Source organism: Meriones unguiculatus, chromosome 2, assembly GCF_030254825.1.
Source record: "Meriones unguiculatus strain TT.TT164.6M chromosome 2, Bangor_MerUng_6.1, whole genome shotgun sequence".
Taxonomy (NCBI): domain Eukaryota; kingdom Metazoa; phylum Chordata; class Mammalia; order Rodentia; family Muridae; genus Meriones; species Meriones unguiculatus.
The window spans coordinates 185,084,338-185,111,792 of NC_083350.1; the positions used below are offsets into that span (position 1 = coordinate 185,084,338).

The window sequence follows — 27,455 nt, forward strand, 5'->3', positions numbered from 1 at the left end:
AAATGTGTCCTATTAAAAAAAAAATCACTTCTAAGTGACACCTGCCTGGATACAGAAGTTTTTGTTATTTTTGTCAGCTGAGTCGTATGAAAAGAAAACAAACTATTGTAACTCCCACTACATGAAAAACAAAGCAAAACAAAGCAAAACCACCCGCTGCAATGCAGCAAGAGGAGCGCAGTCCCGGCCTGTGCAGTAACTGCACCAGAACCTGGCTGTGTTCTTCGCTGACTTCGTGAATGGCTTGTCTGGAGTGAAGTCAGTGCGCAGCCGCCGGGGTGGTTTCTTCTGCCGAGAGGGGTTAGAAGGACGCTTGGTGCCCGAGGTGCCATTGAGGAATGCATGACTGATTGCCAAGACAGTTATTAATTATGCGGGCGGAGAACAAAGCTGTTTAGTGGATACTGGAGTTAAGGAAAAAGGAGGGCGGCTGCTGTCTCTTTCCGGCTGTGCCAGTAGGTATTTTATGTCAGTATTCTGAAGAAAGAAGTCTCGTCTTACTGAGGACAAAAGTCATTGTTTTGATCAGGTGAAGAAAAACTCCTATCGATTCTCAAGGAAGCTTTCAAATTAAGTTTTCACCTTTTTAGGAGAAAACCAGCATGCTTCTTGGATTGGTACCTTCACATCGATGCTGTGGGAAAGTCCTTAGTGGCAGAATACGGCCAATATTCTCTAAAATGTGAAATCTTAACAATTGCCTCCCATTCCTACACTACCCTATTAAACTAAGTTAATAGTTAGTTTAACTTAGTTTAATAGGACTGGTTACATAGAACTTGCTTTCAAAATAAATTATTACTTACACGGAGAATGGACAGAGAAAATGGTGGTGGTCTTAGAGTTTCTCATAAGACTGAAAACTGCAAGGTTGTTACAAGCAGTGGATGGCTACCCTCGTCAGAAGCACTTGTCAAACGACCCAATTCTTTCCAAAACACACTTTTTTTTGATTAGAAAAAGAGTCATGAGATGACAGTATTTCACTGCATCAAGGATATTATACAATTGCTGCAGAGATTAAGCTTGGCTATGAGCAGATTATTGTTGTCTCTCATTTCCACCCATGAGCAGTGTTCTCCTGTATAAGACATGATCCTGCCTCTCTTTGGATTTCTGCTGACTCCTTTTGTTGCATGTATTTTCGTGTCTTCTGAGAAGGAGAATCACATGTACTGCTGAGCTCCAGAACTCCTCCAGGAAGTGTGGAAGGCAGATAGACATTTGAATGGAGTAAAAATCTGGAACAACTGTAAGCTTGAGTTTCAGAAATCAAGATTGTTCACCTAAGAGCACAAAAGATTTAAAAGCTTGGAGTTAGCTCAGGAGCTAGAGTTGGTAGATAGTGTGTGTGTGTGTGTGTGTGTGTGTGTGTGTGTGTGTGTGTGTGCAACCACATACATGAGCTCTTCATGCCCTGCATGGAAAGATCAAAGAACCACCTCACGTGGTCTCCTCGGGAATGGCATCCCCTTTTCCCTGAGATGGTCTCTCGTTAGCCTGGAGCTTGTCAGGTAGACCAGGCTGGCCAGGAAGAGAGTCCAGTGATTGTCCTCTGCACTTCTCCAGGAGTAAGATTCTGGGCATGCTGCCATGCCCAGCAGAATGTTGTGGTTTGTGGTTGTTGATGATGATGGCTCTGGGAATAGAACCCAGGTCATTATTATTGGAAGGTAGTCACCTCACCCACTTTCCTACCCCTCCAGCTATCACATGACTTATTTCAATAAACTTTATTGAAAGTGGTTGATAAATTATTTTGGGAAAATTTAAATAGGTAATATTTCCCAAATTTCTAGTACCTTGCCTCTGTCTTCCATTAAAGAGAAAAAATAACTATATAAGTGTATAATTTGTCATTTAAGTGATTTAGAATAACTTTAAAAAATAGTAGAGGGATTGGTGAGAGGAAGAGAATGTCATAATTCTGAAAGAAAGACTGAGCATTTACACAAATAAAACCTTCAAAAATTTGGCTGGAAAGATGGTTCAGAGGTTAAAAGCACTTGCTGTTCTTCCAAAGGTCCTGAGTTCAATTCCCAGCAACCACAAGATGGCTCAAGAATGATACAGCTCAGATTTGATATCAAATATGTAACAAGCTCCCCTGAAGAGGTTATCCTCACTTCTGCCTGTTGCCGCACGTCAGAAATTCTCCTTTATTCTGGGATGGTACCCGTTGCCTTTTCATCATCCATGCTTGGAGATGCTGATCGAAGGAGCTCTACACAGCATTGATCTGTTGCCATAGCCTTGGGTGGAAGCATGGGCAGTGGCTGTAAAATATAAATTAAGCAAGAATTTTAATTACAGGGTTAGAAACATTTTTTTCTATATTCTAAGAAAGAAGGCTGTTTTGTGACTTAGCTTGGAGATAATATGCATATTTAATATCTAGTTTCTCTTGTGCTTCCTCTTTGTTGTTGAGAGGTGCAGAAAGGGTGGGGATTTTACACAGAATTGTGTGGCTGTGTTTCAGACCATAGCACTTGCCTGCACACTCCAACATTCTGAAGCTGCATATTGAGGACTATCAATTTGTCAACTGTCAGTATCTGTTAGTCATAGTGCTGTGATGGATTACCCTCTGCCTTCATTCCCACTCAGCCTTAGTCTGATCCAGTACTTCACGTATGTTGCACATAGCACGGTTCTAGAAAGACACTCTCTTAGTCCATGGCATGAAGAGACGCATCAATAAAACAAAAATATTCCTTCATTTCTTCATGCTTTGTAATTGCATCTTTCCATCCACAATTATTGTTTTGATTTGTTTGTTTTTTTTCCAAACTCTTGAGGTAAATCAGTTATTTATCTATGTTCTTTCTGGTCTTTTGATGTAGGCACTTGGAGCTACAAATCTCACTCTTCTGACTCCTTTCATTGGTTCCTAGTTGTTTTTCTCTCTGTTTGTTTCATTTAATCCCAAGAATTATTTTATTTTCTTATTTATTTCTCCAGGGACACTTTTATCATCCAATAATACATTGCTCATGCTGAATGAATTTGTGAAATTTACAGTTTCTTCTGGTATTTATTTCAAGTTTTATTCCATTATACCCTAACACATTCTCTATTTTATAAAAAATAGAAAGAAAGAAATTCTGTCCTGTTAGGCAGGAATACTTTATAGATATTTATTAACTCCATTTAGTCTACAATGTCATTTCATGCTAATGTTTATATTCGTTTTACTCTAAGGTAATGTCTATCCTTGAAGGTGCCATAGTTTTGGTTTTTCTCCTTGGAGATAGCACAAAGATGCATGTTGCTTTCTGATAAAACCAGTAAGCTGTCTCTTTTGATTGAGAGCACTGATATTCAAACTTATTATTGAAAGATTAATTGCTTAATAGTTATAATTTTGTTGATTTTGTATATTTTTCTTTGACTTAATTCATATAACCTCTATCCTGCATCATTTATTTTCAGCATAATGTCTTGTGACTTTTTCTCTAGTCAAAAGCTTTCCTTCTACAACTCTTTGTAAGATGGTTTAATGCTTATAAATTCCTTTAGCCTGTTGCTATCATGGAAAGATTTTCTTTCTCTTTCAATTAAAACCAATAGTTTTGTTGGGTGAAATAGTTTGCTTGACATCTTTCCAAACCTGAATAAATCACGTGGCTTCTACTCCTTCCATCTTTTAGTTTCCATTGAGAAATTAGCTGTTATTCTGATGATCTTGCTTTTATGTGTTTCTTTAGCCTTCTCTCTTTCAGCTTTCAAAAATCTTTCTCTGTTCTATTTATTTATTGTTTTATTTATATGCCATCTAGAGTTTGTTTTTATGATCTTTTTTGGAGTTTCATATGCCTCATGTACCTGACTGGCATTTATTTTCCTAGTTGGGGAGTTTTCTTCTATAATTTCATTGAAGTTGTTTTCTATGTCTTTGGCCTGTAATTTTCTTATACGTCCACAATTTATAGATTTGGTTTATTCATAATATTTGTCCATTTCTGGACTAGCTCTTCATTAGGCATTACGGATAATAACAATCATCATTTTCTGTGATTGATCCTGTATTTTTTTTTTTATCTCATCTTTAAGGATAAGATGTCTTCTGTGTGATCTATTGTGTTGCTAAGGCTTTCTACTAAGGACTTTTCATTAGACTTATTGAATGCTTCATTTCTAGTTTTATTTTAATTCAAATTTTCTTTAATAGTTCTTTTTATTGAATTCAATTTTCATATCCTGTGTTATTTCATCCTGCCATTTGTTTATGTTTTCTTAGACAGTTCCTCTGTAACTGGTCAGGTAAGTGTCTTTCGTGCTTAAGTGCCATTCTTTGGAGCTCATAGGAAGGAGAGTGCTAGGAATGGACAAGAAAGAGCTCCTTCTTGATGGGGCAACAAAAATCATGTAATATAGGAACTTGTGTATAGCTGCACATAGTCATGTCTCTTCAGGAGCTGCATATTTCCCTTTAGTGTGTTGACCATGTTACAAGGGATTTGGACCTTGTTTCATCAGCAGCTCAGCTGTAGATGATGAGTTCACTGGCACATGTTCACTAGAGACTGCTGTCTTGTACCTGGACTGCTTTGGAGGTTTCCCTACAAAGCAACCTCAAATGATCTCTGCATTCTTGTGAGGTCTAGCTTTATTTCCATTCAGCTCAAAATGATGGTGAGATAATGAACTAGCATATGCCAGCCATTGTACTTCTCCACTGCAGGAAGTTTTTTAGGGGGAAGATTAAGGATGTCATATATTTACTTAAAAGGCTGAATGGACTTTTAAGTATTTCCAAGGCACGTTCCTTAAGAAAACTACGCCTATACTAAAACCTCTTTTTTTGTTGTTGTTTTTGGTTTTGTTTGTTTGTTTGTTTTTTTAAGACAAGATTTTTCTGTGTAACAGCCCTGGCAAACCTGAAACTGGCTCTGTAGTCCAGGCTGGGCTAAACTTTCAGAGAGCCACTGGCCTCTGCCTTACAGACCTGTGATACCACTGAATTCTTCTTCTCCTTCATCTTTTTTTTTTTAAATAAAGAAAAATAGAAATTCATTAAAGTGGCAATTATCCAAAACCATAAAATAAAATCTGTCTCAGGTATTTTTAATACATTGACAAATAGCTCTGTGCAGTGTGTAATGCCACCTCTGAAACTGTATTTGTATCATTTTGCATTCCTATGGAGGAAATACTTTTTCTTGTAGAGTGGCATTTTGATGGGGTAAAAAGAAAACTCACTTTCCTGCTGGTGTAAGTTAATGAAATAGCATTAAATATAATTAGTTGTGGCAGAGAAAGAAATGTTTGAGGCCTTGAAGCGTGAGGCCCACTGCATGCCCAGTCTTGACTTCCAACACCTGAATGAGGAGGTATTAAAGAGAATGACACATGCTCTGGATGAGTTCCTTAAAGTCGTCTCAAACATTCTGACATAAGTATTTTCCTTTCTTTGTGGCGTATGATGAGTGACAAAGCCCTGGGTTATCCTAATGCCTTTACCGATAAAAGTAACACAAAGAACTTTCTAGTCTACCAGAGATTTATTTTCTTTTGAGTTCCTGGGACCACTTGTGACTTGCCCTTTTGCAGGGAATGAATTTCTCACTGGAGTCCTTTGGAGTCCCTTCTGTGTCCTTAGAGTCACCTTTAGAACACTAAGAGAAGCTTAATATTCACCATTAAATGTCACATCATTAAAGTGTGCAATTGGAAGGCCTTGATAAGATCTGTGTAATTACCGTCTATGTAAGTTGTTTTCCCAAAGTCATAGCATCCTGTGTGTCTCCTTACATAATGGAGGTACTAATTTCACTGGAAGGGCTTCTGTTGTTTCATACAATTCTTTCTGCTTAACCTCAAACTTCATTAGGCATTAATTTTAAAATGTCAACTTTTAATTTATAGTTTTCAATTTCTGTGAAAGGAGAGCTCTTGAGAACAGTGGCTACTTTCTCCTGAGTTTGATTCTCAGCAACCACACGGTCATCTGTCATTTCAGGCCCAGGAAATCTGATGTCATCTTCTGACTTCTAAAGCATGAGGCACATTGGTGGTACAGAGACATGTGTTCAGACAAAATACCAATACACATAAAAAATAAAATAAAAATTTGAAAGACCCTTGACTTTTTCAAAAGGTAGCATGATTGTGGCACAGACCTGTACTCCCAGCACTTGGTAGGCTGAGCTTGAAGCCAACCATAACTACATAGTGAATAACTGGACAGCCTGAGCCTCATTATAAAACCCTGACACAAAACACACAGACAGACAGACAGACAGACAGACAGACAGAGAGAGAGAGATGAGGAGAGGGAGGGAGAGGGACAGGTATAATCTTCAGACTTTTCTCTTGTGATGTCTTTTTTCTCATTTTTTTAACTTCTTTATTTACTTCGTCAATCTGTGGTAAGATGCAATCTTGCTTAAGGAAAGTATTCATTCATTACAACTATATTTGTTTTGTTCTGAAGGTGAGCATCAGGTGTACTTTGAGCAAGGACTCTACCACTGAACTATACTCCAGACTTATACCATTTCATGTACTTATTTTCAATTGCATACGTGAATATAGTGGTTTTTGACCAAATGCACTCCAATCCTAGCTTCCCAACTTCTCCCTACCACTTTTCCTTCCCACCGCATGTGCTCTTGGTATATTGGCATGGAACTGATTTGTACTGAAGAATACAAGCGTAATACAAGCTTGAAAAAAATACTGAGCTGTCTGTGCAATTCTTTTCCCTTGGACCTTGATTCTTTTCTGGTTGAAAAAAGAAAAATTCAAAGCACTATATCAGGTATAAGTAAAAAATTAGAAGAAAATCTATCATAAATAAAAGTGAGAAATACACCTGATCAGTCCATAGTTTTAAAAGGGATTCAATCTAGAATAGAGACCATGTGTTTTGCTTCAAAAGAGACTTCACAATATCAACTGGTTCAACAGAAATTTTTTACCATCAATTTGGTGCCCTCATAAGCATCCTCATCTAAAATTCTGTGGTGTGGTATGGAAAGATTTTTCCAGCTCAGAGTAGAACACCTATCATAGATTAATGATTATAGGATAAAAATAATACCCAAAGCACTTCTCTTGATGTTAGATGCAAAGTCGATTTGTGAAACATAAATAGTCACAACACATAAACCCATGAATGAGCCCTTCTGCCTGCAAGACAGAGATTAATGAAGTCTCAGGATGCTAAGAGCTCAAGATATAATCTATAGCTTTAAACTAATGTCAAGATTCAGAACTGATCGCTTAAGATGCCTTCATTTCTCCAGAATAGATTGATGGCTTTAGTTTTACTAAATCTCTTCTCATGCAGAATGTATATGATTTAGTTCCAACAAGTATGGTATGTGGAAGTATTTACATATTAAATGTAACAGTATAATGTGTAAAATTCAAGGCAATTTCAAAGTAAAAGAGTAGTGGATGATACTCTAAATGTGTTTCTTCATTTAGAATTGAGTGGAAGCCAACTCAGGCAGCCTCTGAAGCCGTGCATGAGGTGACTTGAGTGTTCAAGTAGAGAACCACTAAAATGAGACTCATACCGTAAACACTGAGTTTAAATTTACTTCTCTTCATAACTGTAGAAGCACAATTTGTTAACTTAAACTCTGTTCTCTTTCTTCCAAGAACCATATTCATAATGCTTCAGTTATAGCCCTTTCATCCTGGCATTCTATTTTGTTTGTTTGTTTTTGTTTTTGTACAAATGAGAACTCCAATACACTTGAAAGCAATCTCAGACCTTATGTGGTCCTTCCCTCCTACCTTCTACAGTTATATCTTTCATACCCAATTGAATGTCAAATTTTACAGCATCTCATGTATATGGAATTCCTCCAGCATTCATGCCAGTTTTGAAGAGCAAATAACACACATTTGATTGGGTTATACAGTGTTTAACTAGCTTAATGATAGCAGTAAAAAGTACTACAAATCTGAGTACTTGGGAACTAAGTGTGGATAACTTTCAGTCAGCTGGTTGGAGGAACAGAGTATTGGTAGGCAGTGCTTAGTGAGTTGTGGGCTTCCTCAGTCAAGCTCTTCTGTCATGGGGGTGCCATGTCAGCAGTAAGCTAAGGAAAGAGCACTTCAGATAATGGATGTAACCTTTGGGCAGTTTCCGTACAGAAACTACCTGGACCAGGGTCATTGTAAAGTACAGATCACGTGGCCAATAGAAAGGTAACTGGCAAATGGCACCACCTAGAGCATCAAGTTAGCTGAGGATATGCCTGTCCATCATGAAATAAAACTCTTTAAAAAGACAGTTAACCCTTTCTGACAGTGGTTTTAAAATACTTATTGCATGTGCATTCTGATCATGAGACATAGATCACCCTCTTTAAGGTGAGCTGTATCTGAAAGTACGTGGAGGCTAATTAATTAGCAGCAATATTTCAAATTTGATATAGCCACGTATAATATTTACATAAATGTAAGTATGCATTATATTTAGAAATATATGTTATACTCCATACTGCTGGTCCATTTAAATGATTTTAGAGATGTCTTATTTTATGTGTCTGAGTATTTGGCCTGTGTGTCTGTGTGTGTACTTTTTGGGTGCCTAGGGCTCCTGGAGGTCAGAAAAGGTTGTTGGATCCCCTGGCACTGAAGTTCCAGATGGTTGTAAACCAGTAGGAATCAAACCCACTTCCTCTCCAAGAGAAAAAAAAAGCACTTTTAATTGCTGAGACATCTTTCCAGCTGCTCCCTATTGGTCTATTTTAAATAAAAATCCTCAAAATAGTCTCCTTCATCAATGGTACAATGAAGCTTAGTCTCTTCTCTAGTAAATATATTGAACATGTAATTTGGACTATCAGGTATAATGTCCTCTACGCGAGGATCTGTCTACACATTGCACAGCTCTCCTTAAGGCTGCTGAGAGATAGTTTGAGTTTGTGTGTGTTTGGTGGTGGGGGGTGCTGGAATGGTAGACACCATTTCCAGCTCTGCAAGGGGTGTTAGCTTTTTTCATCTGTTCAAGCTTCCCATTCTTGAGCAGTATAAAGAGAAATTTCTACTCTCCATCATTTCTTGAGCACTATAAAGAGCAATTTCCCAAGTATTCACTGTGATAAAGTAAAGGTCACAGTCATATGATACTTTGCTTTTTCGTGTTTTCAGCTGCAAAACTGTTTCATTTTGTTTGTTTGTTCGTTTTTGCCTGTCATTTTTGATTTAGAGAAATAATTTCTCAGATCTTGGTAGGAAAAAAAATTCTAAACAAAATAAACCCACGTTGGCTTCCCACAGGTGTGCCAGTGGAAAGTGCGTTGGGGGCTGTTTTGCACAGTCACCCTGTTCAATTCAGGTTTTCAACATAGGTCATTACAGTGCACATTTTACCGAAAAAGTGGAAACCCTTGACTCCCACCCACCAGCCACCAGCTCTCTCCATTCTGCCATGGAGCCTGTCTCTAGTGCCTAAGGCTCAGGTGCAAACTCTGGAGGCTGCAAACAGGTTAGGGGGATAGGATTAGAAGGTAATGGGGTCTTGTTTTGCAAATGTAGTTGGGGCCTGTGGCTTAGGTATCACTGATGAGAAAGTGGAGCCCCTTGGAATTGTTAGTTCATCAAGTTAGTGAGAAGTGTTACGGAGGAACATGATTTGCGCTGCATTTACGCCAGTCGGGATCGAACTTGCCATCTCCTGTTTTTTTATACATAAGACTCGGCAAGGTCCTGCTGCTTCCAGGATGTCCTGGAGCTGTGGAAGTTCACAGCCTCTCAAAGCCCGTTGCAGGCTTCACCACTAAAGGCACTGCGCCACAGTGCTGGCTGAAGTCTGCAGCTCTCTTTTAGTTGCAAAGCCTGATGGACATCAGACTATCGAGGTAAATTCAACTGCAGTGATCTTTTTGTAAGACTCTGTAGAGTCTTGGTGTGAGCACAACTGGCTGTCTTCCCTAGCACTTTTAACTTAAATATCTAATCTCCATCACCCACACAGTATTTAACATCTGTCCATTGGTCGGAATGCAAGTGTTGGCTTTTCTCTGCTGGCTTAAAAATAATTTAAAAACAAAACCCAGATAACTTTTTGGATGAATTTAGATGAGAGCAAGAGGAAAGCAGAAAGAAGCATGTTGAAATGGATTGTTCCAGGGCGTTCTTGTGTTTTAAAGAAATGGCTGTCAGTTATTCCTGGCAAGCAGTTTTGTCTGCATGCCCTGTCTGCAGCTAACGCTCTTAAAATCAAAGTTATATGCAATATATCAACTTGACATTATATAAATGAGGCTGGACACACCTTCACGAAGGCTGTTGTAAGGCTTGATTTTTAAAATCCTTTTCTTTCTGAGATGAGTCTTCTCTAGGTTGCCTGCGCTAGCCTTGACTTCCTGGGCTCAGCCCCCTGAGTAACTAGAAGTATAGGCACATACCTGACTTTGAACAGTTTTGACTTAGTTGTTTTATTTTTAACAACAATCATGGAGGCCGATAAGCCTTCTTAACTGTGTTAGGCATGAATGAAATGCAACCCTTATCAGTCTAAAATCTGCTGCATGGAGTTGACTGCGAATACTGTATCATAAATCGTGATTGGCACTATGGCTTTACAGTTGCTATGCTACTCAAGATAAACATTTGTGTGTGTATTTGTCCAGAGAAGCCTCACTGTAAATGCTGTGTTTTTAAAATAGCCCTTGCCATGCAGACACAGGCTAGTCTTTTTAGAAAGCAGTAACTATTGTGAAGTGACAAGCAATTCAGACTGTACTTTTCCAAACAGGGAGGCAGCTTCTCTTTTTCTAAATTAAAGGCAAAGATGATAAGTGACTAAAACTCTTAACATAGCACAGTAAACACAGAGCACTAAAACACTGGCTATGGAATGTCTCACTGGAGAAGTCTATAGGGAAACTGACTTCTGTCCCAGGCTTGCCGCCCAGCTCCAGTAACATCGATTCACTTCATTTGACCAACACTTGGTTTGACCTCAAACACTGCTAGATAATAAATTTTCAATAATCAAAATGAAAATGTTTTTGTTTCACCAATACTCTTTTATACCAAGTGCTCTTTTTGTGATCTGTACCTACTTGTGTGATACTTGTCTGATCACTTAAGGGATTCACAGATTGTCTCTTTGGCTTTCTTTGGGAGAGAGAAGACTACAGAGTATTCGGCTTAGGAAGCATGACTTTCACCAAGGCTATACCATAGCTCATCCATAGATTTGTGCCTAATGCTTGTTAAATAATTTGATGGATGGACTGTAAGTTTGGCGGTAGCACTGTCCTGAGGGGAAGCTTTGAAAACCATTTGTAAATCACCATTTGTAAATTTCATTTGTTTGTTGACATTCCATCTACGGGCACATAATGGTTCCCTATCTTTACATAGATAAAGGAACTAGAATGTAAAGGACATGAAAATCAAGTCCAGAGGGTCTTCCAAATCTTTCAAATTCAACAAGCCAATCATAAACACTTTACAATTTTTAAAAAGTGTTTATTTGTTTATTGTAGAAGTCAAGCAATAATTTGTGGTGTTGGTTTTCTCTTTCCATTATGTGAGACCTGAAGATCAAACTCGTGTCACCAGGGTGGCCTGCAGGTGCCTTTACTGGCTTGAGAATCATCTGAGAATTATCTTGGAGGTCCTTAAATACTTTTAAATATCAAACATATTGTTTGAATTTTCCCTGTGCTAAATATAGCAGAAAAATTCTGAAAGTCTAGTCTCAACAATGGCCTTCAGCAATTAGGAAATATAAATTGAAGAAATTAGAGGGTGTTCTTTTCTCTAACTTCTGTTTTCTATTGTCTGCCTATTCTTAAAAAAAAAAAAAAAAGAACAAAAAACAAAAAACCCTATAACCAGAACTCTGAATATTCAGGCTTCACTCTGTTCCACCCAGGGGCAGTTCGCGGAACCAGTAGAAAGTGCATTAATTTTTCCTTGCTTTACTGTTGGTGGGAATCTTTAGGGAGGGGGCAGTATGCGTTTATTCACTTTGAAATCTGCTCTCCTAAAGCTTTGCAGTTTTGCATCTGTGCCAGTCAGTCTACACAAGCACATGACAGGAGGCTTTACTTCCAACTTTTGTCATTTTGGGGAGACTTTGATATGGAGATTTCACTGAACCCAAAGTGCCTATACTTTGCTGCTCCTGTACCACAGGCCTATTATTTTTTAATCATTATTATGGACTATATTGTAATATTGATTCCAACTGTAGCTTTTTTACTCAGGTCCTAACAGACCTAGAGGCAGCAAAGAAAGCCAATAAACTTGGATGATACTCAGCTGTATACATCTTAACTAACTGTTCATACCATCATCTTCCATCTGATGATTCAATATACACATTTTGCTTGGCTCTTCCTGTTTTATGCACGGATTTTAAAACTTTGTATTTTCATAATCATGAAATATATGCCATAATGTCTGAAAAGTCTCTTAAATTGCATTTCATATAAATGTATACATTTTGTCTTATGTCTTTAAAACTAGCATTTTTTTTTTAAATTCAGCTTTTATATAAGATATCTAAGCAGTCTAAGTCAAAGAGGTTAGATGAAAAACAAAACCTTTCTTAGGTCATTGATTATATCCAGAACATAATTTCTTCCTGGCCATCGCATACCATGTACCAAAGAAATTTTGTGTTACATGGATAATTAGACAATCCAGAGCATGTGGCAGCGTCCCGGATTGAATTTACACACTTGAAAGTTTAGCGATGGGTGGGGCCTGTGGTGACAGTTCAGTTGTTGAAGTGTTTTCTTTGCATGCCTAAGGACCTGAGTTCATTTCTCCATCCCCAAGGAAAAACCCAAGCTTTGTAGTAAGTCCTTTTAATACCATAGCTTGTGGAGCAGAAGCAAACCAGTCCCTGAGGCTCCTAGAGAAATCAGTGAGCCCCAGGCCAACAAAGGACCCTCTCGCATACAAACAAGGTATAGGCCCTGTGAAAAGACAAAATAGACTTCTCACCTCTACATGCATGTGTACAAGCATTCACATGCATGTGCATGTGTGAGCGTGTATGAGTACCATTGCTCACCCATACACATAAAAACAGCAACAATTGGCAGAGCAAAACTATCATAAAATAACTGAAGAATATATTAGTCCCAATATTTTAGGACTTGACATTGTTGAACTTAGGCCTTTAAAGTTAACTGGAAGATCTCATCCAAGGCTCTCATCTGCACTGTCAAGCCTCTGGTTCCTGGAAGGACTGCCCCTGCCCAGAGAAGAGTGCTGCTTCGTCTTAGTGTCTAGAGCATGCTCTGCCTTTCAAACAAGGGGCCTGTAGGTGCCTAGAGAGAGCTTCTCAAATGGGCACAATTGAAATACACTTATTAGGGAGGTCCAGGCTGCCACAGATAAATGTGTGGATGGAGCAGCTCTCTAGGATGCTGATATGGTAGATTTGCATCAATAGGAGGGAAATTAGCCTGCAGAGGCTGTGAGCAGCACTTCTCTGGGCAGAGTCTGGGATGAGTATAGTAAGTGTGGTTGTTAGGAAGGAACCGTACTGAAGGGAGCAAACTGAGCATGTCTCTCATGAGTAAGCACTAGGCAGAGGGCCTGGCCGTGGGGTCTGGATACTGCGTAAGGAATTTGGATTTTATCCTTTAGATGAGAAATCACATGATCAGTGATATCCTGTTTTAGGTAGATTAAGCCACACTTCAGCAGTATAGGACAAAAGCCATGAAAAAAGCATGTAAGAGAATTTCTCAAACTGTTTTTCAGTAGTTTATTCAGTAGATTATTTCAATTGTTTATTTTCAATTTTTGATTTTGTATTTTCATTGCTTTCACCTCTTCTTTCTTTGTATGTAAATTTATCTGAGGGCAGTTGCTTTCAGAGGCTAGAAGAAGGTGAAAAATTGCTTGGAGCTGGAGTTTCATAAGGTTGTGAACTACCCAGTGTGGGGGTTGGGAAGCAAACAGTCATCCTCACTAAGAACAATGTATAGTATTAACCTCATTGCCATTTCTTCCACACAGATGTTTTTAATTCTTCTGATGTAATCATGTAGTATCTACTAGGCCATTTTCTAAGTTAAGGAAAGTGAGAATCGGGAAATAAGAGGGAAAGTTGATACAGTGTACAAGAGTTTTTATTGTGAGTCTGTTGTTGACCTGTGGACAGATTGATGTTATCGTTTGAGAATTTCATACATTAAAATAATGCGTTTGATAAAATTTACCTCCTCTCCCTCCCCTCTAATTCTTCTCCTATTTGTCCTCCCGCATTTTCCTCACCCTTCATGTGTTCTTTCTTTCTTGAAATAAATAAATCCACTGGATACACTTAGTGCTGCCTATGTGTACATGGCTGTAGGATCATTGCCTGGAGTGTAAGCAGCCACTGAGGAACCTCCTTCCTTAACAGAACTGACTGTCTCCTTTCAACAGCCATCAGTTGCCAATAGTTTCTCAGTAGAGATGGAACTTCATGAGCAACTCCCTCATGCATGCAGGCATGTGGTCTGCTTTGGTCCTGTGTAGGTCTTTAGAATGTATTTACAGTCACTGTGAGTCCATGTGTTCAATAGCATTCTCATGTCTGTCAAATATATTTCACGGTAGATGTCTACTACCTCTCTTATAATCTTTCTGCCATATTTTCTCATATGATCCCTGAGTCTTGTGGGGAGGGATCTGATATAGCTGCTTCATTCAGAGCTGAGCCCTCCACAGTCTCTCATTCTGAATGCAATGACCAGTGTATTAATCTCCATCTATTACAAGAACAAAATATGTCAATGATAAAGGTTGAGAAGTTCCTTAATCTGTGTGTGTAAAAATAAGAATTTAAGGCTTGAACTATTGCTATTGCCAGGTAACTGGAGGTTCTCCTCTCCAACCTTCTTGTCTAGCCATAGGCTTTTAAACCAATGGTACCAGGTATTGCTTTTGTCTCGTGGAATGGGACCTAACTCCAGTCAGAGAGTGGTCACCTCCATAGAATTTGTGCCACGGTTGAACCAGTGGCTACAGGTTGGTGGGCCAGTAGTTATTGTAGCTCACTGTGTTCACAACAGGGTCACTAAGACTGCTGATTATTTTTTTCCAAATGGTGTGAAGATCACCTTCTAGCACTGTGAAACAGTGACCAAAAGAAGGCACTGGTTATAAGCTCTGAAACAGTCACATAGATTAACCATGTATTTTCCTGGTTTTTCCATTGTACTTTAATCATATGTGAAAGGTTTTTAAGGAACATTTAAAAGGAAATTATAAGGGAAAAATTTCAAGCTTACCTTTTATGGTTTAATGCTTTTTACTTTTATATTGTCAGGTGAGCAGAAAAAGCTTTACTTATAATATTTGCAGTCATTTTGTTTCCTGAATTGTTGATTTCCATCATTTATGGAAATGAGAGAAGCCTACTCTGTTTTCCTAAAGAATTAATATTTGTTAGACCTGTATTTAGACCTTCATGTCATTAATCTTTTTATCTCGTTCTTAATCTATACCCTATAGCTGGCACTGGGCTCAACAGAACCACTGATTTGCACAGTGTGTGTACTTTTAGTTTTCTATTATGAGAAACAATATTCCCAGCAACCTTAGCTCATGGTAATAGCAATAAGTGTCTCTTATACTTTGCTCACGGTTTATCGACATGAAGTTTGGTAAAGCAATTACGTTTTGCTTTTTATTTTCTTTAATTTTTTTTTTTTGTAGATAAAATATCACAAAACAATCCTAGACTGACCTCATATTTGAGATTCTCCTGCCTCAGCCTTTTTCTGTGTCATGGTATTACAGATATATACAACTAGACCCTGCTTCAAAATGTAACTCCTGACTTGAGTTGAATGCAGCCTTGCTTCCTGCATAAGTCTGAGTGTCCTGGTGGACATCTGGAAAAGGAAAACACTGTCGTTTTTTAAATAGCTAACAAGGGATCCGTTTTGCTTTCAGCAAGTCCCCGAAGCCACAAGTCCTTCCGTGTTGCCTCCTTCGGCCTTGTCGCTGGACCTGCTCAATAATGCTGTGACTGCCTTCAGTACCTTGGAAGAGCTGATTCGCTATCTGGAGCCTGACCGATGGCAGATGGACTTGGACAGTCTCTACAAGCCAACATGGCAGCTTTTGGGGAAAGCATTTCTCTATGGGAGGAAAAGCAAAGGTAAGCTTCCTCTTCCTCATTTCATTTCATTAGTGTCTGATGTCTTCAGATGTCTTTGTCACAGTTTCTAAAAGGGCGTGTTTAGAATGCCTTCAGTGATATGCTTAAACAACTATCATCGAAGAACATGAATATAATATATATATTAAAATGTTTTATATTAATATACAATATATAATATATTTAAAATATATTATAATGTATAAATATATTATAAATGTTAACAAAAGGAAAATCAAGAGATACTTTTGCTGAAAATTCTCATCAATTCCTATGCCATTAAATATTATTCTGTTGGAACACTCTTTAGTTTGACAAGAATCATTGCTTATTCTAATCTACATTTTGAGATTTAAAAGAAAAGATTAGAGCTGGAAAAAAAAACAGGTTTAGGTCTAGAAAATATGGAAGTTTTGTAGAAATCATCTTTACTATGTATTCCCTGGGGCAGGACTGCATCTCTCTTGTAAACTTAGAGAGATCTAAAGGATAGGGGAAATTGTATTGGTTCAAGAGAGTAGTCCCCAAAATGGGAGTCACAGCAAAGAAGGAAAAACAAAATCAAAAACAAAAACAGCCTTTAGAAGAACAGAAAACTTGAAACCTTCACTTTTGAACAATTTGCTTTATTGTTTTTAAAAGGTGAGAAAATTTCTGATAATTAAAACAATCTCTCATGGTTAAAAGAAATGTTAGTGATAATAACCAAGTTTCCAATGTGGTTTGCTAGCTCTCATGGGAACATCAGAATTGTGAGAGAGCTGCATCAGACACACATGACAGTGAAGGGCAGTACGGGAAAGTGAGACTACACTCAGAGAGCTCCGCTTCCGTCTGTAGGAAGCATTGTCATCTGCCGCAGAGACTGGGCTGACCGCAGGAGAATTTATGTGGGAGGAACTGCAGTTAGTTGATTCGAGCCATTCACCATAGCACAATGCACCGGGCCTTTTCTAAACCCTGTAAGAGGAAACTTGGTTGCTGCCCTTCCTGCACACCCTAGCAGCCTTCCTCATCATGAGCTTTCATCTCCTTGGGTCACGTTTGGACCTGCCCAGCCCTGGCAGTTCACTCTGCCGACAGACATGGTTTCCTTTCAGAAGTGTTTGAACACGGTTATGTTCAAGGGCACAGGCAGCTGAATCCTATCCAGCTGCTGAGTGCTGTAACATATTTATCATATCTGATCGTGATGACTAAGTTACCAACAGCACTTCCCTGTTCTGCACTTCAGAACAGGAAGCTGAAATTCTGCAAGAGTAGCTGAACACTCCATGTATTGTACCTTTCTTAGCAACATGAATTAGATTATGAGGCACGTCCAGAAGTAGAAGTGAGAAATTGCTTTTAAGATCACATGGAGTTTTTTGATTCTGGTTTCTAGCCTAAAACTTTTTCTTTGAGCAATGCCTTTAAGACTGGATCCCCATGCCTGCTGCTCATAGATGTAGCCACAAGTTATAGGTAAAAGAATCCAGTGCCAATCCGTATTTCTCACGTATTCATTTAGCACCTACACCCTGAAGCCCTTTGAAGTTTGCCAGAAATATTGCTTTTTAAGTATACAGCAAGTGTGAGGAAAACACCTTTAGAGTTTTACACAAACGAAAATGCAGGTGTGGGCTAACCTCCCTAGACAAGAGCAACTTCCTTGCAAGAGACTTTCCACAGAGGAACAGGGAAATACTTTTAAAGGCCTCTAATTAGACATTGAAGTAGCTTTTCCCCAGAATAAACATATCACGGTGTTACCACATTCGTCTCAGAAGGACCACCCCCAGGCTGCATTACTGTAATATGATAGCCTGGGGCTGAGTATCTGCAGAAGAAGGAAGAGCTAACAAAGTAAAATGTGGCTGTGATTTTTGTCAGTAGTATGCTTTCTGTTAAAACCTACAGTGCTGATAAAATTTCCTTGAAAAATCATGGTGATATGGCCAGTATCTTTACTCTTTAGAAAGGTCTTTCAGGAGGCAGTCATAGAAAGGTAAAGAGATCCAGAGGCTGTTTATTTGTGTGTGTTTACTTTGCAAGTATTTTGCAGAGGGAAATCAACATAACATTTTAGTTAATAAAAATATTCCTTAAGGCATGATCTTTTTATTCCTTTGTTTTCCATTTTTTTCTCTTTATTTTTCTTTTTGTCATTATTTTAGCTAAAATTTTGCACAATGCGTGTGAAGTTTCATTTGCAATATTTTCTTTTAATGAAGCTGATGTTACTTTGAAGTTTTTGGAGGGAGTCTCATAAATTTTTAGATGATATGCAAATTTAAGCCCATAATTAGCCCTGGATAATCTGTTAGCAAGCAGTGATGGGTTTTGGCTGGTTTTCTTTATATCCCTTTCACTCACTCAGAGTTTTCATTCATATTGTGTGGCTACGGGAAAGAAAGACTGAAGTAAGGTATTTTCTAAGTCAAGCTTAAGCATTCTTTCAAAGGGGGCTTTTGACTTGTGAGCAGAACATGATGAATGAATGGAAGCAGAGTTGAAAGTCTGTTTAAATTTTCACATTGTAGCACACACAGGAGCACACTTGGGAAATCTACCCCAGCCTTTTCTTGTAAAGTAAACATTTTAAGGAGAACACACGCAGTCCCTTCTCTAGTTTTGAGAAATAGTATGTTTAAAAGTGTGTGTGTGTGTGTGTGTGTGTGTGTGTGTGTGTGTGTGTGTGGTAGGTGAAGGTCCTTTTTGAGCTGGGAGCCTCATTCATATTCTGAAGATTTAAATACAGACTGTGGCAGCAGCCTTTGTATGGTGCGCTGCTCAACTTTTTTTCCGTCCCAGTCCAGTTATCATTTCTTTCTAAGAGAGGAACCAAATCAAATCACACATAGCCTTAAAATAAAGTGATAATGTATGTAAAAGCCAATACCTCACCAAGACAGAATATGGTAAAATCAGTGACATCGTTAACATAGCGATCACTTTGCTAGTGATGATTGGTCTTCACAGGGAGCTTGCCACTCTTAAAACTCATTTGCTTTCAGTTTTTTGATAAATTTGCTTTTACGGGTTCATTTTCAGATGAAATCCTTAAACACTCAAAACTATGATTTCCTATTGAATTAAAAAATACTTTTTCAGCTGAGTAAGTGTTTGACATGAACCTATTAGCATTGGTTTGGACATTCATCCACTTGACCTAGGTTTTTAATCACTGTTCCAGCTGAACATGGTATGGTCATAATTTACAATTAAATATTCATAACCTAACATGTTCCTTCAAAAATTTTAAAGCACCTCTTGACAAACTATATCAGTTTAATAAAGTCAAGAAAACAAAGGCTTTGTTCTTATTTTCAAGAGGAAGGGGATTAAGGCAAGACAGAGGAAGGGTGGGACTGGGCGAGTTGAGGGAAAGGCCTTCAATCGGGATATATAATGAATAAATTGTGAAGGAAAATAAAAAATAAAAAACTATTAAAATTGCTGATGTTATTTTTCAGAATTGGAGTCTCACGAAAAATTTGTTACTATTTAAAACCACACTTAGATTAGAAAAAAAGAACTTTTATTTCTATTTTATAGTCTTTCCAGTATTAGTTTAAAGATACTTATCCCCATTCTTATATTTTTCATATTCTTATATTTTCATAGCAATATATTTTAGATAGTTACTAACCTTAAAAGTGAACCCTGAATAAATACAGGGGTAAGAAATACTTATGTTATACCTGGAATATTTCTAAGGAAAAAAATTAGCAAAGCTATATGACAAAAACTAAAACTACATTAGAAATATATACCCTATAATTATTTTTATGTATAAATTTATAGTAAACATGGCATTGTTTTAACATAACTTTCCTGAGGCAATGTTCATGTAGAATAAAACAATGTTAATTCAGGGGAATTTCTCTGCATTTCAAATGATATTATGTTTGTTTGTCAAAAGTAAAAACTAAAGCATAATATAGTTAAACAACTTCCTTGAAAGAAGAGAGTCAGTGGCTATAAATTAGACACTCCTTCATCTTTCAACAAGAGAACACTAGGAATCTGAAAGGACCAAATTGTTCAACATTTCAGAGAACACCAGTACCTACGACACTGATGATCAGCTTTCCAGCTTCTGCTCTCACTCTGACACACCATTTCTTTCATTTATTGTCCATTCAGCTGTCATCAAAAACATTTTCTTCCTTCTCCTTATATTTTGTGCTCCTTACAGCTAGAACGATGGCAGTAGTACTGTGGATGGGTTTGGGTAAGCTGTTCTGCACTAATTGTAAGAGCCTATAATCCTTTTGAAAATTACATTGGCCTTTTAATCAAAGCATTCATACTCCTACATGCTGTTCCTCCCTGCAATGCTCTCTTTGTCTGTTTTTTGACCAAGGTTAAAAGGTGTAGCCCCTTTTCTCTATATAAAGTTTCCTATTTATAGTTCTAAACTGTTTCCTTGGCTCTGCCGTTCATACTGCACAATGCCACCATCTCATTGGTCACTAAGTCATAATGAAGCTTTGTTTACTATGAAACAGAAAGTCCAATTTGTGAGCTATAGAGCCACACAACCTAGTTAAGATGAGAAGGGATATTGTTAGGGTCGTCATTTATGGAATAACCAGATCTCTTCTATAAAAGGAGCTTAAAAAGCGCAATCAGACTCAATGCACAAGCATCATTTTTTTCTTTGCTTTTCTTTATATCCTACAGTGAATCTGAACCTTCTCAAAGAGGAGGTAAAACTCTACAGCTGCACACCTCGTAACTTCTCGGTGTCCATACGGGAAGAGCTAAAGAGGACAGACACCATTTTCTGGCCAGGCTGTCTCCTGGTTAAGCGCTGTGGAGGAAACTGTGCCTGTTGCCTCCATAATTGCAATGAATGTCAGTGTGTCCCACGAAAAGTTACGAAAAAGTACCATGAGGTAAGTGCATCATTTTCTTTGCAGTTTGTATTGGGACATTTTGTGTCCTAAAAACAAAAGAAAGAATCTAAAACACACTTGTGTCTGGGGAGGACATGTTGCCATCACTTACATACAAGAACCACGTCTACAAAGCGTTGCATTTTCACTTTTAAAACCAGGGCCCTTAAGTTAGGACTCAGGCATTGAAAATTCAGAAGGCGTGTTGTGCCGTGGTGGTTCATTGCTGATGGTGAGGTTTTTGTTTTGTTGATGCTGTTGTTGTTTCTGTGATACTGTGATCAGACTCTGTGTTTGCTTGTCAAGTGTCCCACTGCTGAGAAACAACCCTTGCCCCAATCATAAAAGATTTTTATTTCTTTCAAGTATTAATTTTTTCAAGGTATTAAAGGCGAACTGTTTGAAGACAACCTTAGAGACAACTCGCTGCCTAATTTTGAGCAACAAGATCTTGGGTAGTTGTTTTCACAGACGGTCTGGTGTCAGAACACAAATAGTGTGAGGACATAGTTACAGCTATGCCAGAGTTCATATTGACCTTGTTGCCTCAAATGCCATGCTCCATGTTGCATGAATTATTTGATATTTTACTTCACAAAAACATAATCTGAAATAGTAATCACTGCATTGTAGAACTTTGGAAACCAACAAAATCAAAATCTTCATAAGTGCAGGCAGGCTTAGTTCTACATACTTGCTGCCCTGGATATTGTGGATACCAAAAGGGAGACCAGTGGAACCCAGAAGTTCAAGGCTAGCTTGGGCAACAACAGCAAAAAGACCTGATTCATCCATGCTGGAATACCTTGAGTAAATCCCTCTTTCTCTAGCATCAGCATCAGCATATATGTTGGCGTGTGTCCAGAAAAGATACTTTCTTGGTGGTTCAGATTTAATTGTTACAATTTTAACGCTGCACTTTGATTTAAGTCTGACTCTCTGATTTGATTTTCGTTGAACTTTTTCCCATCATTTTTAAATTGTGCCCCCCAAAAATGATGGTTTTTTTTGTGTATGTTATGATATCGCTGAAGCCCTCTACTCTTCAATCTACATGTGAAAGTGTCATAAACTGCACTTCCCCTGACACATTTTCCTGCTTTTCAGCCATACTGTGCTGATGGTTGAAAAAGTTCAGGGAGAAGCGTGGAGATGCAGAAGACAAGAGACTGTTTTCATCCCAGATCTACCATGAACTTGTTGTATCTACCAACAATATGTTTAATTCACATCTGGAAATAGTCCAGCCTCTGCCTAGGCAGCGTGCTTGAAGGTGGTTGCCTTCCTTTTAGAAATAACTGTCCATAACTGGCATCCGCTGGGAGTATAATTACTGCCACTCTCCCCTCTCTACACTCACGCCCACACCGGCTGCTTCCAAACATCCCTCTGCCAGGTCCAAGTATCAGTGGTTCTCATCCTTCCTAATGCTGCAACCATTTCATACAGTTTCGTGTGTTCATGTTATGGTGAACCCAATCACAAAAGTATCTAGTCTTCAGAAAGATGGAGCCCTCTTCCCTTAACAAAGTGCCCCATACTATCAAATCTCTTCAGGACTGCCTGCATCCTCTTCTTCTGTAGCCTGGCAAATCTTCCTTACCCAGAGGGAGTGATCAAAGAGGCAACAGAATCCACGTCAGAGACAGCCCCTGGTCCCCTTACTGGATAACCTACATGGAGACTGAGCTGCCTATTGGTTGCATCTGAGCAGGAGATCTGGGTCCTCTCCATGCGTGGTCCTTGCTTAGTGTATCATCTCCTGGGCCAAGATTTGTTGGCTTTGTTGGTCTTCTTGTGGATCTCTTGTCACCTACAGGTCCTTCTATCCCACCACTCTTCCATAAGACTCCTTGTGTCCTGCCCAAAGTTTGGCTGTGAGTCTCAGCAACTGATCCCCAGCTGGGTATAGTTTTTCAGAGGACATCTATGGAAGGCTCCCATCCTGTTCGCTCTCTTCAACCACTTCCAGTATCTATTCTGTTTGCCGTTCTGAATGAGAATTAAGCATTCTCTCTAGGTCCTCCTTGCTACTTAGCTACTTTTGGTCTATAGATTTTTAGTGCGGTTATCCCATATTGTATGACTAATATCTGCTTATAAGTGAATATATGCCATATTTGGTCTTTCTGGGTCTGGGTTACCTCATTGAGAATGGTCTTTTCCAGATCCATCCATTTGCCTGAAAATTTTACGATATCCTTGTTTTTAAAAGCTGGATAGTGTTCCGTTGTGTAGATGTACTACAGTGTCTTTATCCATTTTTTGGTTGAGCTACATCTGGGTTGTTCATAGAAGGAGTGAACTCAGAATTTCATTTATTCTCAGTGAACACCATAACCTACAACTGAGCCACATCTCAAGTATTTCTTCGGTTGGATTCTCTCTCACTCTCTCTCTCATCCTAATCCACATTCTAATGTCCAGATATTTATATTTTATATTGACTGGGATCTGCTGGTAAACTATCATTTCTAGTGGCATCTTCTAAAAATGAAAAACTTCAAATGTAAATTTAAAAGAACAACAAAACAATAACACAGACACTCATGCTAGAATGTCCTCTCCTGTTTGTTAAAATGACTGGAACAAGAGTCTTCTGCTCTTGAGAAGATGACCAGAAGGTGTGTCTCAGGAGGTAGAGGTGCAGCCTGGGCCACTGTCCAGCTTGCAGGGGAACTTCACCTGTAATACCGTGTTTCTTTCCTGCGGAGCAGAGAAACATGGAAGTGGAGGTGGGAATTGATGACTGGCTCTACTGATGCTAAGATTTGCCTTAAAAGTCCATATTCTAGGAAAGAAAAAGAAACATGAAGCAGGAGTATGATAAAGAATAGCACCATTAACAATTTTATAATTCATAACACCCCAGCTAGTGTAAAGCACTAGTGGCATAAAACAATGTCCAGCTCTCTAATTAGTCAATATTACATGAAAGAAACACAAACTTGCTACTGACTTTTGGTCCAGAGTTATGAAATGTAGTGGATTGAAAATGCTGCTTTCCAAGTTCAGCATTCTGATACTTGTTTTGAGACTTTGAAGTCTATAGATAAAGTAAGTTGCTAAATAACCTGATGAATGGTATTGAGGTTTCATTAAATTATTTATTTTTCTGCTTTTAATAACTCGTCTGTTGGGCTATATGCAAATATAAATTTTTCCTTTATTGTGTCTAAATCTATCTATTCATGTGTGAAGAAAGGTAATAACTATAGATTACCTCATAGGAATATTGTGAGTTAAAGTATGTAAACACATTATTATTGTGCCTGGCACCCAGTAAGTATTCAAAAAATGTGAGATAATTAAGCTCTGTTAAATCACGTGCATCTGAAGCTAGGCATGCATTCCCCAGGTTTCTTTTGTAAGTCATTAGACAGTCATGAGATATAATTTGTGTCTCTGTGGATTAACAACAATTTACAGGATTCATCGTCACTCTATGGACTTCTCTATGTTAAACATGGAAAGCAGAAAGCAGAGAAACTGAACACATTCATGTCATTATGTCCTCTGGTCTTTGTTTTTGATCCTAACAATATAATTCCTACAATTAATGGTTTCTGTGATAAGAAATACTGAGTGTCCAATACTTCAGATACTTTTTAATAGAAATACACAACTAGATCCTTTTGTCACAGTGTACTATAAAGGTACCTTTTAAATTTTGGTAGCTGTATTTTTGTTTGAAACCTGAACAATCCAAACTGTGAATAAGTTCATTTGTTAGAGGCATCATTGTTACTGCTGAGCCTCCTTAGCACTCATTGCTCAGTAAGATTCAGCTGCAGAAACTGTGCTGTGACTGAGGCTGGTGCCTATGAAGTACCTCTAATTCATCTCATCAAGTTTATAGAGGACTTGAAGTGTAGCCAAGAACATTAATGAGTGGCGTAATTGAGCAAGCTCAGCTGTGCAATGACCAAGTTTCTCTGCACGCTATACCTGTGGCTGAGTGTGCTTTATCAAGTGTAAATATTTACACAGTGTGTGAATAAATGTATGAGAAGAACAAGCCAAAACAACAGAAAAACAAATTATGAATTAGTGGTTTCAAAATACTTGAGGTGAAATTGTCTCTTGTATGATTGCATTTAGAAAGTAATAAACACATGGCGAGTCTTTCCATTTAGAAGCTGTTCTGTATTCTGGGGGCAATGTGCTTTGCAACTTCTGGCACCCTTTCTTTTATGAAATGACAGTGGGTGATTTGGGAGCTAGAAGAGAGGAACATGTATGAAACTTCATTATAGAACACAAAAAAGAGTAAGTCTTTCTTAGGTAACAAGATTGTTGGTTTTATTTACTGCTGTTGCTTTGTTGTTTTTGTGAATGTGTTATTTATCCATGAACTCAAACACAATAGTAAACATTAATTTTCAAAATTGTATCTTTACTCCTTTTTAGGTCCTTCAGTTAAGACCGAAAGTTGGCGTCAGGGGATTGCATAAGTCGCTCACTGATGTGGCCCTGGAACACCATGAGGAATGTGACTGTGTGTGCAGAGGAAATTCAGGAGGATAATCACATCCTCCACAGCAGCACACATCCGCACTGGCATTCTGCATCACCCACTAGCACCCCTCACCCCCACCAGTGTGTCAGCCACAGGGCTCTCCGACCCTGCCACAGCTGTGCTAAAGATCATGCTCATTGTCTTCATCCAAAGTCTCAGCTGTCTGCTTCAGCAGCCTTCCACCTGCAGGTCTTAAACTGTCTTCTGAAAGAAGAGGCTCCAAGAGGAATCAGTCACACAGCACTGCTTTTTAGAGGAAGCCCAAACGAATGGAAGAGGTCTGCAGCCATGGAAACAAATGAAATGTTTGTAGATTGCTAGCAAGCTCCAGAGTGACAGCATTTCTTCTTCACTGACAGTGTGCTATAGCTTAGCTGTCTTAATGTGGGCAAGTGATGTCAGCACACACACACACAGATAGACACAAAAGGTGAAAACGCATACTTGATTGTGAACAATGCAGAAAAACTTGGATTTTCCCTTCATGTTTGCATATTCAAATCTGAGTGGTCTGTGTTCTACAAACTAAGCTTTTAGAGAGCAGCAATGTTGCTACGAATTAAATGTGCCATGCTGATAGGAAAGACTGAAGTTTCTGTGCCTGGCAACTTCTCTGCCATTGGAAGGAGAGAAGCACAGTCGTGCTGTGGAGGAGACACACCTTCACAGAGGTGTGGCCTTCCCGTCCCTTCCCTTTGAGGTTTATATGTTTTGTTGTGTACATTTTTATATTCTACTTTTGACATTATAGCTGTTGGCTTTTCTAATCTTGTTAAATATTTCTATTTTTACCAAAGGTATTTAATATTCTTTTTTATGACAACATAGATCAATTATTTTTAGCTTGATAAATTTTTTTCTAAACAGAATTGCTATAGCCAGAGGAGCAAGGATGATATAAAATCTTGTTGCTCTGACAAAAACACATGTATTTCTTTCTTGTATGGTGCTAGAGCTTAGAGTCACCCGTGTTTGAAAAGATGGAACAGGGAAGTTGAGAGAATTGGTAGGTCGCACGGACATTTTGATAGCAACGGCATTATTATCAGTTCCGTCTGCTGGGAGATGCACATAAGACAGCATGTGTATACACTCACATGGAGTCATTTCCAATGTAATCCTTTCTGTGGGAAATAGGAGCATAGCTCAAGGAAACACGTAGGCACCTTCCTAGAACAGAGCGACCACTTCAAGACATAGTATTCTGGGTTATGCTGCACTGTGAGGACCCATCCTATTTATTGCAATGCTAGGGGATTTTCCTTTAAACTCTGCTCCATACACTTGTATAAATACATGGATATTTTTATGTACAGAAGTATATCATTTAAGGAGTTCACTCATTGTACTCTGGCAATTGAAAAGAAAATCATCATACTACATTGCTTGTAAAATGCTTAAAACTGTGCCTAGGTATGTGGTGACTATTTTAATTAAAATGTATTGAATCATCAAATAAAAAATGTGGCCATTTTGTGGACAAGTAGAAGTGTTTCTGTAAGTGTGTGTGTGAATGTGTGTGGTGTATGTGTATACCCATGAGTGTAAACATGTCTGTATCATTCCAAGGAAATGAAGATCATAAAAGTCCTAAGTTACCATCACTTTCATTGTACGAATGTATCTGCCAGTTCGGAATACATGGAAGAGAAAGCATTTCAGCTGAGCCTCCCTACCTTCTTCTACTTTCTGATGTCGTTTTACAATGACGGAATGATTTTCCTTTTTTCAGTGGTATTATTAATAATTTCAGATTAACTAATTTGGACAGGATCTGAAAGTTACATGTGCTTTGTGAAATGTTTAGTGATATGTTACATGAACATATGAAACCAGGAGAAGATTTCCTAAGTTTCTATTCCTGTCTTCATTTTCCATGGCAACACTGGCTGGGGTATGAGGTAGCTGGATTACCCCGGGGATTTTAAAGTGCAGTCCTTCTGTTCCAGGCACAGATCTC

The 27,455-nt window shown here is 38.4% G+C and overlaps 1 protein-coding gene across 2 annotated transcripts in view; it reads left to right on the forward strand.

Annotated features, from left to right (window-relative positions):
* The window catches only part of Pdgfc (platelet derived growth factor C), a 157,158-nt gene extending 130,189 nt beyond the window's left edge, over window positions 1-26,969 (forward strand). For both annotated transcript variants that reach the window (XM_060378484.1, XM_060378483.1), the window contains 3 exons: window positions 15,886-16,093; window positions 20,762-20,976; window positions 25,387-26,969. In XM_060378484.1, coding sequence (XP_060234467.1) covers window positions 15,886-16,093; window positions 20,762-20,976; window positions 25,387-25,503 — 540 coding nt within the window. In that variant the 3' untranslated portion in view covers window positions 25,504-26,969. The remainder of the gene's footprint in view (window positions 1-15,885; window positions 16,094-20,761; window positions 20,977-25,386) is intronic.
* The last annotated feature ends 486 nt before the right edge of the window (window positions 26,970-27,455 follow it).